Genomic DNA, 15,770 nt, shown 5'->3' with positions numbered 1-15,770 from the left:
CCAACATTTTCAATGTAGATTTTAATCTGAGGAATCTATCTGGTTTCTACACAGCCAAATGGTTTGCTTTTCCTAGGTCTGCCCCGGGGTAAGCAGGACCGAGATGAACAGGGGTCTCTGAAGGACTGTGTGTGACCACTAGCCATCCTTCAGGTCCCCAGGGAGTCCGGTCACTGGAGGGGCAGGAGAGGGACGGGGGCCGTGAGTGCTGGACCCAGGCAGCCTGCTGCAGCCCTCGCCCTCACTCCCACCCTCGCCCTATGGGACAGGCAGGCTGTGCGACGGCAGTGCTTCCCACCTGGGGCGCTCTGGCCCCCAGGGGACATTTGGCAGTGCCTGGAGCCATTTCTGCGAGGGGAGGGGAGGAGTCCTACTGGCACGTCGTGGGTGGAGGCCAGGGGTGCTGCTCAACATCCTACAGTGCACAGGTGGGCACCACCACAAGGAATTCTGCCCAAAACATGCCTGGTGCCACAGTCTAGAGACCCTGTCCTGGAGGGAAGTGTTTCAGTGTACAGAAGCCGACCTGTTCTGTGCTCCCACCACCAAGCTGACGAGGGCTCTGCAGTGGGGTGATGGCAGCGGCTCAACCTGTTCCCAGCAGAAAGTATGGGGCACCAGGCTAGATGGGAGCTCAGCGCTCCAGGGCACCTCGTGACTCGGCACATGGCGGGGCGGGGCTGGGCCATGGGGAGGGACACGGGACCAGAGCTCATGAGGCCACGGCTGACCCTGCAAGGTCGAAGCGCCGCAGCAGACACTCCAGGCTCCCTAGTGGTCCTGCTGCCGCTGCTTCCCCGATGGGCTGGGAGGTGTGGCCAGTTGGGCAAGCCAAGGTTGGCCTCCGATAGAGGAGGGACTCACAACCTCCACCCCAGCGGCCACAGCTGCCACCCAGCTCCTCCCACGGCCCAAGGACGCTGGACAGTGGAACCGCCCACCCCTGCAACTGACCCAGACTGTCTCGCGGATCGCCTTGGCTATCTTGAGCAGGAGCTGCCCGAAGGAGCCTGGCTCGAGGCGGGTGGCCGAGTGCTGGATGCAGAGGCAGAGGAGGAAGGCGGGGGTCAGCTTGTGGTCATCGCCGCCCGGCTCGATCAGCGTCATGATCCGCTGCAGCAGCGTGTCCTCCACCTCGGGCTCGAACTCCAGATGCAGCTGCCGCGGCCGGGGGAGGGCGGCGCGCGAGGGGGCGGAGGTGCCCCCGGCCCGCAGCACAGCCCCGCACATCCTGCAGCTCTGCGGTACAGCCCGCAGGCGGGCCAGGGCCTGGGCGGGCAGGGGCTGAGCCTGCGTCGGGTCCTTGAACAGCAGCAGGTAGTAGAGGCCCAGGGAGAGCAGGTCCCCGTGGCGCAGCGCTACAGTCTGGCCCCCCACGTCCGAGAAGTTGACGGAGACGGGCGCCCCAGGGATGGGCTCCAGGACCAGCCGGCCCCCTGCCTGCTCTCGGCCTGAGGGCTGGCACCTGCGGATGGTGCAGTGAAGGGGCAGGATGTCGGGGGCCGACAGGCTGATGCTGGGCTTGCTGGAGGGGGTCCTCTGGCCCACTGTGTGCCGCTCCCGGTTGAGCACGTACACCAGGCTGTCCTGAAACGCAAACACCAGACGTCAGGGGCAGGACGCCACCTCGGGCAATTCAGTCAGTGAGAGGAAGAAAAAAGGTGTCCCAGTCCTTGGTACCTAAACTGTGTGGCTGGGACTGCTGTTCCTGGCTCTCGGTGTCCCGGGCCGGGGACCCCCTTCCTAACCTGCTGCTCGTCCCCAGCACGCCCCACATTGGGTGCCCATCCTGTCCCAGGGGAGGAGGTTTCCCAGAGCAGCCTCGGCAGCACACCAGAGACCCAGAGGCGACTCCAGTGTTGAGACACGAGAGGCCAGACAAGGGCTGACCTGGAAACAGGCCCTGGTAGACAGATGCGGACCAAGCGCTGCCAACCTCCCCAGGTGATCCATGACCGGCTGTGTGGAAGCCCCTCCTCCGCTGCTCCAGCTGAGCCAGGAAAGGTGCCTTCTAAGACCTGAGCACCAGAAGCCCTAACGCCGCAAAGTGAGCACGGAGGGAGGAGCAGGCAGGGAGCTCTGAGAACAGGAGGAAGGAAGAGCAGACTTCTACGGGGCAGCGACACGGTGGGGCTGCGGAGGGCTAGACCCGTCCAGCCAACACGCTTCTGACGAAAGTGGTAAGAAACGCTGGCGGAGGCGGTGCGGGGAATAGGCGGCCTCTTTTCTGTGCCTCCTCAGGGAACGCTGTCCTGCACTACACTCGAGGCTGCGTGAGGCCCCCAGCCTGCGTGAGCCCTTCACCAGGCATCCGCCACCACCTGGAGGAGACTGCAGACCTGTGCCCTGGAACCTGCCCTGGTCACCCGCCCAGCCCCTTCCCTAAAGCCAGGGCAGGATGTGGCCTGAGGCACAGTCTGGAAGGTGGTAGACAACTCTCTGTGAGGGGGCCTGGTGACAGGCGAACACTGGGCCCATATGTCAGGAGCTGGGAGATCCTCCTCACAGTGCCCTGCTGCCTCCTCCTGAGGCCTGAACAAAGAATGCTCTGGAAGCAGAGGGTGGGGAAGCCCTCCCCCTCCTCCAGAGTCTAGGATGGGCCCGACGTGGTGGTCTCCACCCACCCCATTCCTACAGCCCCATCATTGCCAGAGCTACTGTGGCCACATGACTTCACAGCCCACTCAGCTGAGGGCCAGAGCGGCCTCCCACCCAGAGCCGCCCGCTGGCCGCCTGCTCGCCTCCCGGGGCAGCTAGGCTGGGGAGAGGCGGCTCACGTGCTGCTGGCTGTAGCCCTGCAGAAGGAGCAGGTGGGGCGACTCGTAGAGCGAGTAGCGCATGGCGTCCTGGCTGGGTTCCTCGGGGCCCCGGGTGGCGTCAGGCAGGGTGGCGGCCTGGCTCAGGCTGGTCTCGCTGACAGTGCGGCGCAGCCTGGGCGGAGGGGGGCTCCGGGCGCCCCCTGGGGCCAGGGCTGGGGTTCCCTTGGCGCGGCTCCGCTGCAGCCTCCGGGCCTGGGCGTTTATCCCTGAAATGGAAGCAACGCAGGTCAAGAATCAGAGCCCGGTAGAGGCCGACCTCCAGGCCCTCTGAGTTCAGATCTCAGGAGGCCACTTCTAACCCCGGTCACTGTTCTGTCTAGCAGGTCTGAAGGAGGCCACAGGACTCCGCCCACTGACCACATCCTCATAAGGCCGGGCCACCTCCGGGGCTCCCCCTGAAGAGCCAGAAAGCCCAGCTGTCCACGTCCCGAGGCCCCTACAGGAGCCCTGTGACACACCTCGGCCCTCTCCTCGGGACGAGGCAGGGACTCCTGCCGGGTCACCATGCAAGGGGCTTCTGTGTGGCTACAAAACCCCAAAGCCCTGCCGGTCCACCTGTCCCATCCTGCAAGCCCCCTGTGCACGTGTGTGCGTGTGCGTGCGTGTGCTGTGATCAGGCGAGACCAGAACTGTTCTTATCTGCTTCTATTCTACAAGAAGGAAGTGGTCAGCTTGCCCACGTCACCCCAGCCCACTGAGCCGGCTGGTCTCTGAGGCTGCCTCTGACACAGCCAGGTCAGAGCGTGCACACACATGCACACACACAAACCCATGCACATACACATGCACACACGTGCACAGACAAACACACAAAAACACATCCCATAAAGGACTTAGTCTCATACACCCAGGAAGTGCTCTTTTAAACTAACACTGCTGGAAAGCTGGGAAGCCACATGGAACCCAAGAGCGCCAGTCTCCTGTCACCGTCACCATTCCCCCGGCTGACCCCAGGGCTTTCTTTCTGAGCCCTCTGCCGAGTCCCCTCCATGCAGCTCCATCTGTCCCCATCTGCAGCATCCCTTCCTACAACCATTCCCAAGGAAACCAGACAAAGCCAGGGGAAGGGGGGCGGGCGAGCGGGGCCGAGGGCACAGCCTTACCGGGAGAAGACCGACCTGCCCTCCCAGAAGGAAGCCTGCTCATCTGCAGCCTGCAGGGGGCTGGGGCTGCAGGAGGCGAGGCCGGGCCAGCCGCAGTGTGAGGCCGCTCACCTGGTGCCCGCTGCTTCCGCCAGGCTGCCGGCCAGCGACTGGCAGACAGAGAGCAGGCAGGGGCAGTGGGGAAGGGGGGCGGGGGAGCAGGTGGGGATGTGGGGTTAGGAGGAGCAGGTCGGGTGACGGAGGCAGGCAGGAGGAGGCAGGTGGGGGAGGGGGCAGGCAGGTGGAGGAGGGGGCAGAGCCAGCCCCAGCCTGCCCTGTCCCACACACTCCCTTAAGAATGGCAGACCCCACGGCTGTGGCATCACCACACAACCATGGCGCCATACCCGAAAGAAGAAAACTGGAAAACCAGTCCAAAGTGACGTTCCATCCCCAAGCTTTCCCTCCCTCTCAGATTGGGCTGCAGGGGAGGTTGCGCCTCAGAACCATCTTCCAAAAGTCCTGGCCTCCTGGAACAGTAGCAGAGCCCCAGAAGGTGGCCCTTTCCTCTTAGATTCCCAGAGGCCCCAGACGAGGCCCGAGAGACTGGGGCCAGTGTCCCCTGGGGCTGTAGCCCCATGCGGGAGCTCCCAGCCAAGTGGCCCCCACTCCTCCAGTTGGGGCCCCACACCCCCTGGCAGATGACCTCTCCCAGCACCCAGGGCCGGGGTCTCTGACCCCACTGTCTAAAGCAGTGGTTCTCAGCCCTGCCTGCACTCAGAACCGCCCTGGGAGTTGGTCTGGCTCCCAGGTCTCCTTATGGGGTCTCAGGGCCGCCCCGCGAGTGTTGGAGGGCCAGGGCGGAGGAGTGCCGGCTCGAAGGGCTGCCAGGGGCCAAGCAGCAACAGCTCACATCCATAGCCACTGGAGCGCCAGCGCCAGCCCGGCCGGCATGGCCAGGGTGCAGAGTGATCTCCTGCGTCCAGCAGACAGGATCCCGCCCAGCCTACTGGAGGCACAGCCACGTGGACCCGCACACACACACGGACACCTGTGCAAGGACGGCCACTGAACCCCACATGACCCTCCGTGGGGACTATTCGTTTGCAGGACAAAGACATTGTGGGGGAAAAGCAGGGGGGCCAAGTGTGTCCCCAGTGGTGGGGCGGACAGGCAGACCGGAGAGTAATGCATAAGGCTGTTAACACGCTTCAAACAGCACGGAGAACACCAATGTCTACTGTTCATGGTTTGTACACATGCACACGTGAAGCTATTTTTAAAAACGGATAGAAAAGGCATATAGCAAATTCAAGAAATGACTGTTTTCCAGGTGGGGAGGGAATGAGTGTGGGCAGGTACATAATATCATGCACTATATCTAATAGAATATATGTAATACCATGTCCTACATATAATAGGACGTATTTTATATAACATTTTACTCATTTTTTTAAAACTCTAAACAAATATGATAAAAAAATTTTATGTCAACTCTGAGAGGTAGGTACCCAGGTGTCAGTTACACTATTCTTTATACTTTATTTTTAAAGTGTTTCTTAAAGTAAAAATCATAAGCATTTTGCAGCCGTGTCACTTGCATGTGACTTTCAGGCTTCCCTGTGGTGGGTGGGAGACCTGAGTCTGGACGAACCCCCAGCACCTCGTCCCCAGCGAGTTGCTCTGAGGTGAGGTGGCTTGTGGCTTCCAGAGAGCTTATAAGGACAGTCACAGGCTCCTTCCTGACATCTGATTTCAGCATCGCCATCACGAGATCAGCCCGTCCCAGCACAGCCCCAAACCAGGCAGATCTGCCAAACTCCGAACAGAACCTCTCACTTGGCTTCCAGGCGGGAGATGACAGGAGGTGGGGGACGTGGGCAGAAGCACTCACAAAATGCACCCCAGAACCCTCAAAGGCACCGCGTGTCCCGGTGGCCTGCATGGCGGGTGTTTTCCAGGAGCTCAGCCCCGGGTCGCAGTAAACCTGCGGCTTCTCTGCGGAGCAGGAGACCAGGAGTCTGCAGCTCGGGGGTGGGCCACCTCTGGGGGCCACCGGTGCAGTCTTTGCCAAGAGCAAGGCCACGCCAGCGGCCCCTCCACCACGAATGGGGGATTCCATCAACATGAAGGAAATTTGGCAATAAACACATCATGAAGAATCCACCGTTCCACAGCAAAGTAGTTCTAATGAAAGAAAACGGCGGGAGGGTCAATGCCTTTTACAGCACAGTGACTTTAGATGGAAAGCTACTCATCTTAAAGAAAAGCGCCAAACCTTGCCACTGGGTGAAGGAGACACGCTCCAAAGCTGGGGAGCCAGGATATGTCCACTACTCGTGTGGCACGTCCCCTGTGGGGTGGGCGAGACACGCCCACCACTGGGCATTCTCCTGCTTCGGTGTGACTGCGTTCAGTCGCCAGAGGTTCTGGTCTGAGGGACGCCCAGGAATCTGCATTTTGTAAAAGCTCCCCAGAAGGCTCTGGAACACAGCAAGCAGATATAGGAAGAGCTTCCAGGGCACTCCCCCTCCCCCAAAGCCCTAACTGTCTACAGAATCCCATAGGGAGAGAAAATGGACACCCACAGAGTGCTCAGAAAACTTAGTCGAGCCCTACCATTTTAATTTGAGTCTTGAATTTCTAATTCTCTTCTCTAGATAAATGTTAGTCAGTTCCTAGAAAGGTGGCGATATGGGGCTCCCCTCTTCCCCATTATATATCTGCTCTCTGCTGAAAAAGCAGAAACACACCCAGCAGAGGAATGAAATGAGGGGTCTGGGTAACCGAAACCCAGAGAGGCTGCTGAGCTCCCCCTCCAACACACACGGAGTGTTCCCATCCCGGGACACACGTGGAGACCTGCATTTTCCCACCTGAGGATACACACAGGACCCACCTTGCCACTCAACATTTGCTAATACCCAGGGAGGCCCCCAGACTCAGAAGCAAATAACCACTTTCCAACATTTTAAGAGGATAATAAACTAGGAGAGATCCTGAAACAATCCTTGCTGCCTCTTAAAGAAATCACAGTTGAATCCACAGGCTCTGACTCGTGATGCTCAGGGTCCTGATCCCCCAACTGATCCTGAACTGTCTATCTCTGACATGGGAATTGGGGGAAGGGCTCTTAACCTGCAGAAGGTGTAACGACAGAGACAGTGAGAGAGCGTCAATGTCCATTCACATGGACCATTTAAAGAAAGGAGCTCTGAGCTTCCCTTCCCTGGCAGCTGGCTCTAGCTAGCTTCCTTCCCTGCCTAGACTTGAACCTGCAAGCATATTCAGCTCTGCAGGGCAGGAGTCCATGGTTTCTTATCCCCTTTATCAGACACTGGGTGAGGCAGCCATCTGGGCAGGAGAGGAAGCGGTGGGGGGATGACACACTGGGCCACACGGCTCTTTTATATGCATCCCTCTTTTCCCTTTCACAAAAAGTTGTACAGACGTCCCTTCCACTGGTAGAGAAGAAAGGACTCTGTGGATAAATTAATTTTGAAAACAGCTGGTACTGTCATCAGAGCTCCCATGGTGGGCTCTCTGCTGGCTCCAGAACAGCACTGGAAAGAAAAACACAGCTCTTTTCCTGAACGTCACTAAGTTCAGGACAATAAAGTCACCTGTAGGTTTTACCTCTGATCCTATTGGCTCTTCTCTCCCTGAACTCTGAAAGTTTGAAACGATACATACAATTTGGAAAAAGCTGCTTACACCCACTCCCGGGGCTGGAGGAGGTCTCAGAGATGTGATTATGATAGGGCACTGATGGGACAATGAAATGTTACTAAGTTAGGGAATTTTACTAAAATTGGGGGAAATGAGACTACTTTTAAGTGATCCCTAGTAACAATTGGGGATAGGCTGCTACAATAAACTCAGCAGTAGCTTCTGGGGGAAACATGGAGGTCAGACTTGCCTTAAACAAGTCTTTCTGAACCATAATGCCCTTTTCTAAGTTAGCAAGAGACATAGATGGAGCTGTAAGTCAATCATGCAATCCTTGGAGTAAATTTGAAATTTTTTGTATTTGAAATGTGCAAAAAAAGACCTACATAAGGATAATTTGGCAAGCACCTATCTACTACACAGCCAGCCTTATTCTGGGCATTTTGCATCTAATTCCACTTCCTTCTTACTACGAACTCTAAAAAGGGACCACAGTGAGATGGGAATATGTTAGCCTAGCTTTTTAGGACCAATCCTACCACTGGCGAAAAAATTTCTAGAGAAAATGTATAATGAACGCCCCCTCCCCGAATAGGAACAGGACAAGGATGCCACTGATGGCGGCGGTGACCACTTCTATTCAACACTGTACGGGAGGTCCTGGCCAGTACAGTACAGCAAGAAATTAAAATGAAAGGGATAAGGATTAAAATTTGCAGACAACGTGATTGTGTATGTAGAAAATGCGAAAGACTCCATGGACAAATTATTAGAATTAACAAATGAATTTGGCAAGGTGACTAGATATGGTGAATATGCAAACTTCAATAATATTTTAAATACTAGAAACAAAGAAAAAAGGACATGTAAAAAAAAGTGATACCACTTATAATAGTGTCAAGAAACATAAAACAACTAAGGAATAAACCTACTAAAAGATGTGCAAGACCACTACACTGAAAATTATAAAACACTATTGACAGAAATTAAAGAAGACCTAATCAATAGAAGGATATACCAAGTTGATGGATTGTAAAGATGTCAGTTTTCTCCCAACTGATGTATAAGTTCAAGGCCATGTAATCCCAATTACAGCTTCAGTAGGGGTGTGTGTGTGTGTGTGTGTGTGTGTGTGTGTGCGCGCGCGCGCGCGCGCGCAAACTGATAAAAGGTATATGGCAATGCAAAGGGCTAAGGTAATCTTGAAGATCAACGACAAAGCTGGAGGACGCTATCAGATAACAGCCTTATTACATGCTACGGTAATTAAGAGAGTGTGGCATTCGTATAAGGACAGACAAATAGACCAACGGAACAGAAATGAGAGTCACATATCCAGAAAGGGTGGCCTTTTCAATAAATGATACTGGGTCAACTGGATCTCCACATGGAAAAAAAATGAATCATGACCCTACCTCACACCATCCACAAAAATTAACTCTAGGTGGACTGTAGATGTAGATGTGAAAGGAAAAACAATAAAGCGTTAAGAAGAAAGCACAGGAAAATATCTTCATGACCTCGGGTACACAAAGATTTCTTAAACTGGGGAAAAGTGCTAATCATAAAGGGAAAAGTGATCACGGATGCCTGCGAGTGCACTGGAGTGCTTACAGTCAATGACACACTCAGCTCTTTAAGCATGAGGCTCATGTCAGTCAGAGAACCAGAAAGGTTCTGGAGGGACCTGAAAAGAACCTCTCGTTTCTTGCAGATACAGTGCCAATCTCTCTAAAAATCAGATATAAAATGTAGTTGTGTGGTTTGTAGGATGACAGTGTAAACTGAATTCACAGCCTCCCCAAGTCTCTCGTGTGAAAGTTAAGGCATTGATTGGGAAGAAGTGGGACCCTAAGACTTGGAACAGAGACATCTTGGTGGGCTCAAACGAAGCTTAGAAGCTCGAACCCCTGATTCAACCTGAGCCTGTTGGAGGAGGTCCTCAAGAGGACGTGACTACCAGTTGACCCGCGAGCTGGACCCGGGCAGTCACAGGCTCCTCACCCCCTCCCCTGTCCTTGGAATCTTCACTTTGCCCACCATTCCCACAGTGGGAGCTGCTCCAAGAACATGGCCTTGAGAGAGTAAGGTGTGGTTGAGACCATCTGGACAGGGTTCATGACTGAGCCCAGGTAAGGCCTCTACACAAACTTTAAGATTCTGGCGGGTGGGTGCAGAGATCTGCTCATCTTGCAGCCGCCCAAGACAAGCCTTGTAAGTGAGTTCCCTTGCTTATTCTGCCTTTTTCTTCAGTCTCTCCTTGCCCATGTGACTACCAGGCCAGTCTGCAAACCAATAGTCTTACTTGCCAGGAGAAGCAGCCTGCCTCCTGTGTCTGAAAAGACCAGCCTTTCCTTGCTTAAAGAACCTACAACAGGGGCCGGCCCTGTGGCTTAGCGGTTAAGTGCGTGCGCTCTGCTACTGACCCCGGTTCGGATCCCGGGCGCGCACTGACGCACCGCTTCTCCGGCCATGCTGAGGCCGCATCCCACATACAGCAACTAGAAGGATGTGCAGCTATGACATACAACTATCTACTGGGGCTTTGAGGGGAAAAACAAAAAAGGAGGAGGATTGGCAATAGATGTTAGCTCAGGGCCGGTCTTCCTCAGCAAAAAGAGGAGGATTAGCATGTATGTTAGCTCAGGGCTGATCTTCCTCACAAAAAATATAAATAAATAAATAGACTGATTTAATTAAAAAAAAAAAGAACCTACAATAACCTCACCTGGGCAGCCGCAAGCGGATGGCTACTCCCCTGAACACCCACCCCTACCTTTATTACCACACCTTGGTGAGCTACTGAACCCAGGTGCCAAGTTTTAGAGGAGATCAGAAGGAGAGAAAGCTCTGCAGCAAGTCTGGGCTGCAGGCAGGCCGCTCTGACCCTGGAGACCCGGTAACACTGGGCGAGTCTATGGCAGACAGGTCTGCAGTATGGGGCCTCTGGGCCAACCTCAGGGTTTTGGAGCACGCTTCCTTCCTTCCTTTTGAGAAACAACTCCTGACCTGCTATTGGGTCCTGGTGGAAACTGAAGGTCTCATAAAAGGAGATTAAGGACCACGCAACCCGAGTTCCCATCACCAACTGGTGTGGTTTCTGCTTTCCTAACTGGACCTGACTGACAGTAATTGAATTAAGAACTTCTCTTCAAAAGAATGTAAAAAGGCATGCTGCAGAGTGGGAGGAGGTATTTGTAGATATATCAGAAGAAGGACTCGTATCCAAAATCAATGTGAAAAAGGCAGACAACACAATAGAAAAGTAAACAAGAGCCCTGAACAGACACTTCAAAAAAAGAATATCCCAAATGGCCTTCAAACATGGAAATGTGATTAACCTCATTAATCATCAGATATGCAAACTAAAACCACAAAACAATGCCACTACACAACTATGAGAATAGCTAAAATGAAAAGACAGACAACACCAAGTGTGAGTGAGAAAGCAGAACAATTAGAACTCTTACACACTGCTGGTGGGAGTGTAAATGGGCACAAGCACTTTGGAAAAACTGTTAGGCAGTATGTCCTACAGCTGAACAGATGCAGACCCCAGGACCATCAATTCCTCTCCTAGGCGGGTGCTCAGTAAAAATGCGTGCATCGCTGCGAGACATGCACAAGCACGTTCATAGTAGTGTTACGCCCAATGGGCCCGAACTAGAGACAACCCAAGTGCCTATCAGCAATAGAATGACAAATTGTGGTGTATTCATATAATGGAATACTATACAGCAACAATAATGGATGGACTCGTCTATAAGCAACAAAATAGCTAAGCCTTAAAAATATGATAGTAAGTAAAAAAAGGCCAGACACAAAAAGGTACATATTATATGATTCCACTTACAGGAAGTTCAAGCATAGGTGAAACTGAGCTATCGTGCTGGAAATTAGGCTAGTTGGGTCAGTGGCTAATGATTAGGAGGGGATATGAGGGAGCCTGCTGGAGTCCTGCTAATGTCCTATTTCTTGATCTGGGTGCTTGTTGAAAATGCATTGAGTTGCACACTCATAATCTGTGCACTCTTTGTAACTATATTTCAGCGAAAAGTTTCCTTTTCAGAAAAAGACATCAGATGTTAAGATTATCACACAGATTATAAAACTATGCTTACCCTGTTTAAAGAAATAAAACTCACCCAAATATTGGTAGAGAAAAGAAACTTATAAACAATAATACCAGATTTGAAAAATAACAAGTTAGAACTTCTAGAAATGAAAAATACAGTAACAGAAACTACAATTTCAATGCAGCCTATCAGATACAACAGAAAAGAGAATTAGTGAACTAAAATACAAGTCAAAAGAAATTATCCAGAATGTGGTGCAAGGATCCAAAAAGAGAAGAAAAAAGAATATATGAAGGAGGTTAAGAGACACAGAAGATAGAGTGAGAAGGTGTCCCACGTGTCTAAAGACAGCTCTAGGAGGAGAAGAATAAGAATGGGGCAAAGGCAACACTTGAAAAGTAAACAGCTGAGAATTTTCCAGAACTGATTGAAGAAACCACTTCACAGATTCGTGATGTCCAATAGAAGAAAGAAGACATCACAAGAAAACTGTGGACTAATATCCCTTATGAATACAGACGCAAAAATCTCCAACAAGATATTAGCAAACAGGTAAAAAGGATTATACTCAGAACCAGTGGGATTTATCCAGGAATGCAAGGTTGATTCAACATACAAAAACCAACGACTGTAATACACTATACTGATAAAAATAAAAGACCAAAATGACATGATCATGTACTAAATGCTACTGGATTATACACTTTAAAATTAATTTCATGTTATGTGAGTTTTATTTCCATTTAAAAAATCAGGCTTTAAACACCCTAATGTGAAAGGCAGCACTACAAAGCTTTCAACACAGAAGACAGGGGAACATCTCAATGACCTGGGAGGCAGGCAACAACTTCTTACACAAGACCAAAACCAAGACAGAATCAAAAGCATTAACCATAAAGAAAAGAATTGACAAAGTCAACTATATTAACAATTTTATTCATCAAAAGACACTATAAGGAGAGTTTAAAAAAATCAACCCACAGATTAGGAGGAGATATTTGCAATATATATTACTGATAAAAGACTAGAATCTAGAATAAAGAACTCCCACAAATCAATAAGAAAAAGACCAAATAACAGAAAATTATGCAAAAGAATAAACCAGGCAGTGACACTGCTGGTATGATTGTAAATTAGAAAACTGTTTGGCCCCATCAGGTAAAGCAGAGATATGCAAACTCGGTGTCCAGCCATTTCCCTCCGGGTGTCCACCCCAGAGGAACTTGTACACATGTACCAGGATGTGTGTACAAGGATGGTCTTAGCAGCATGGTGCACGGTAGCCTGATCCCAGACCCATTTGTAAGGTGGATCGATGGCAGTCTATCCATACAGTGGAATACCATCCAAAGACAACGCATGAAATAAAGCCCAAGCCACACGTGGATGATTCCCACAAACGGTGAAAGATAACAAGACACGAAAGAAACATAAATCCATTCCCATAATGCTCAAAAACAGGCAAAAGGACACTATTGTGTAGGAATAAATACATAAGTGATAACACTATGAAGAAAATGGAGAAAATCCTCCTTCCGAAATCAGGACGGCAGTCACTTCTGAGGGGGAAGGGACGGGTTGCGCTTAGGGCGACCCTGGGTGCTGACAACATTCCGTTCCTCGCCCCGAGCAGGAAAGCTAGTTAGATGCACACAAGTCAGGGCAGCGGCGCTCATGTCACAATTATGTACTGACCTGAGCACCACTGTGCGCTTACGCCCGCTCCTGCACACAGCCCCTTCACAGGTACAGCTCCACACCCCACCGAGCCTCACTACACACTGCCTCGCGTTCCTAGGGCGGACAGGACACGGCTTTGCTAGTGGACGGCCCTGCAGAGTACAGAGGACACGCAGAGAGCCAGGAGCCGAGAGGACCCGGAACACGGGGCAGATGCTGCTGAGGGCTCTGCTTCCCAGAAGCGGACAGAGGCTGCTGTCACCCGAGTTCCGACCAGCACATGGAACTGTCTACACCAGCCTGGTCTACACCAGCTGTTCTCAAAGTCAGATGCTGCCAGGAGCGGTAGAGTCTTACTCCCTCCTGGTCGCAGGCTCTCCGTGGCAGGCGTACGCCGCCAGTGCCCACTGCCCACTGCTGGCCCTGCAGCTTGCACTTCCCCACCGGCCAGCTCCCAGCACAGCTCCTTCTCTCCCACCCAAGGAGCCGCCACATGCTTCCTTCTCACAAGTGACGGAGGGAGTCAATTCTCAGGCAAAGTGCAAATGTCCTGAGCTCCCCAAGCCTTCTGTCCACGTACCCACAGGAGACCCATGAACACTTACAGGGGCAAAACGCCCCCTCGTACTCCATCTGTAACATCTGGTTTCTTACCTGGGTCCTGGGTACACAAACAGGTCATGTATTAGTCTGTATCAACTTCACGTGTGCTTGAAGCATTTCCAAGTAAAGACCAGAAAAGCAATAAAGACGGGGAGAGAATGAGAAATAAAAACGATTCACAAACATTTTAAGAACTGCTCAACCTCACAGATACTAAAGCCAACACAAACTAAAACAACGAGGTATGTTTTTCCCATCATATTAGATTTTTAAATGATGAAATCATACGATAGTGAGGATAAGGAGAGACGGACATTCTCAGAAACTGCTGGTGGGACTATCAACTGGCACTGATCCGCCTCACATTTTAAAAATAGCTACAGAGATACTGCCAACTCCATCAATGTTAGATATGGACATGTCTGTACCTAAAAAAGTCCCCATCCTTCCACAAAGGAATCCCACTTTTAAGTTGCTATCCTACAGAAATAATCAGCAGGGAGTCAAACATTTCTGTACTAAGATGTTTATATAAGCACTATCTACAAATAGAGAAGAACAGGAAACATTCTAAAAACCCAATAGGAACACGGTAGGTACACCCAGTCACTGGCATTAAAAATGATGTTCACGATATGAGGAAATAAGTATACTCAGTAAAAAAAAAAAAAAAGAGGATAGACAACTATGTACATACACATAGGCTGATTTAACTTATGTACGACAATAAATGCATATACTAAGAAAAGACTGGAACGAAAGGCACCAAAATGTTAAAAGCAATTCTCTCTAGAAGGTAACTTCACAGGTGATTTTTACTCTCTTCTTTATACTTTCCCTTAATTTCCAAATTTTCAACAATGGATATGTCTTATTTTTTAAAGTGGGGAGAAATTACATTTTAAAGTACTGAAAAGCATTATTTCCATGGTAAAACTTGGACTTTCTCATATTAATTAGGGTCTTAATCAGAGAAGAACATCCCCTCCTTTCTAGAAGCCACTAATAACCTAATTAAGATAATGGGTAACTGAGTAGATAAAATGCTTAAGCCATTTGTTAGTCACAGATGGAAATAGAGCCCTCCAGAACTGTGCCAAATAAAGAGCAGTATGGCATAAACACGAATTTTCTTTAGCTGAAACTGAAGGCCATATCTGATTCCCCTGAGACGTCTCTAAATCCTGTCTTAGAGAGGATCGTGGTAAATACGGTAACAGCTGACATACACGGCGCTCGCTTCTCACAAGCGTTAACAACCTAGAAGGGACGGTCTTCATCTCTAACACCACATTCATTCCTTGGATCAAGTTGGAGAACCAGCTCTTCTGTCCCAGAGCTTAGCAATCTCTATCTTTTATTAAGCGTCTTGGCGCTTCACGTGACGGGAGCCTGTCTGGCCCCTCCAGCACTGGCCACTCCGCTCCTGCTGCGTCTGCATCCTCATGCCGCTTCAAGTGCAGTCCGAGTGCCATTGTTCTGAAATGAGCTCCCCACGGCTGTTTCAGATTGGAAGAGAGTTGAGGAAATTGCTTTGAAAGTCAAGCAAGAAGACAAAGAAAAGAAACTAGGAGAGAAAAGATCAGAAAAACATATACCAGTCCAGGAGATCAGAATCTGAATAATAGAAGAGCCAGAAGAAATCATCAAAGGAATAATATAATTCTTCTGAAGGACTGAAGAACATGAGTTTTTCGATTAAAATGGCCCATCAAAAGTCTAACACAATAGAGGTAGAAAATGCATAAAGGGTCAAAGTATGTAAATAGATACATTTTAATGACCTTAATAAAATGATAATTATGGAAGATACAAATAAATATGATAATGGATACAACCAT

At 50.7% G+C, this 15,770-nt stretch overlaps 1 protein-coding gene across 1 annotated transcript in view; it reads right to left on the bottom strand.

Moving 5' to 3' along the window:
- Positions 1-15,770, bottom strand: part of RADIL (Rap associating with DIL domain) — a 70,819-nt gene that overhangs the window by 26,726 nt on the left and 28,323 nt on the right. Inside the window, 2 exon segments of the mRNA XM_058569376.1 lie at positions 955-1,587; positions 2,778-3,025. Of these exon segments, the coding sequence (XP_058425359.1) occupies positions 955-1,587; positions 2,778-3,025 (881 nt within the window).

Source organism: Diceros bicornis, chromosome 26 (assembly GCF_020826845.1).
Source record: "Diceros bicornis minor isolate mBicDic1 chromosome 26, mDicBic1.mat.cur, whole genome shotgun sequence".
Classification (NCBI taxonomy): domain Eukaryota; kingdom Metazoa; phylum Chordata; class Mammalia; order Perissodactyla; family Rhinocerotidae; genus Diceros; species Diceros bicornis.
The sequence above is the reverse complement of the archived record's forward strand: the minus strand, read 5'-3'. Positions and strand labels throughout refer to the sequence as shown.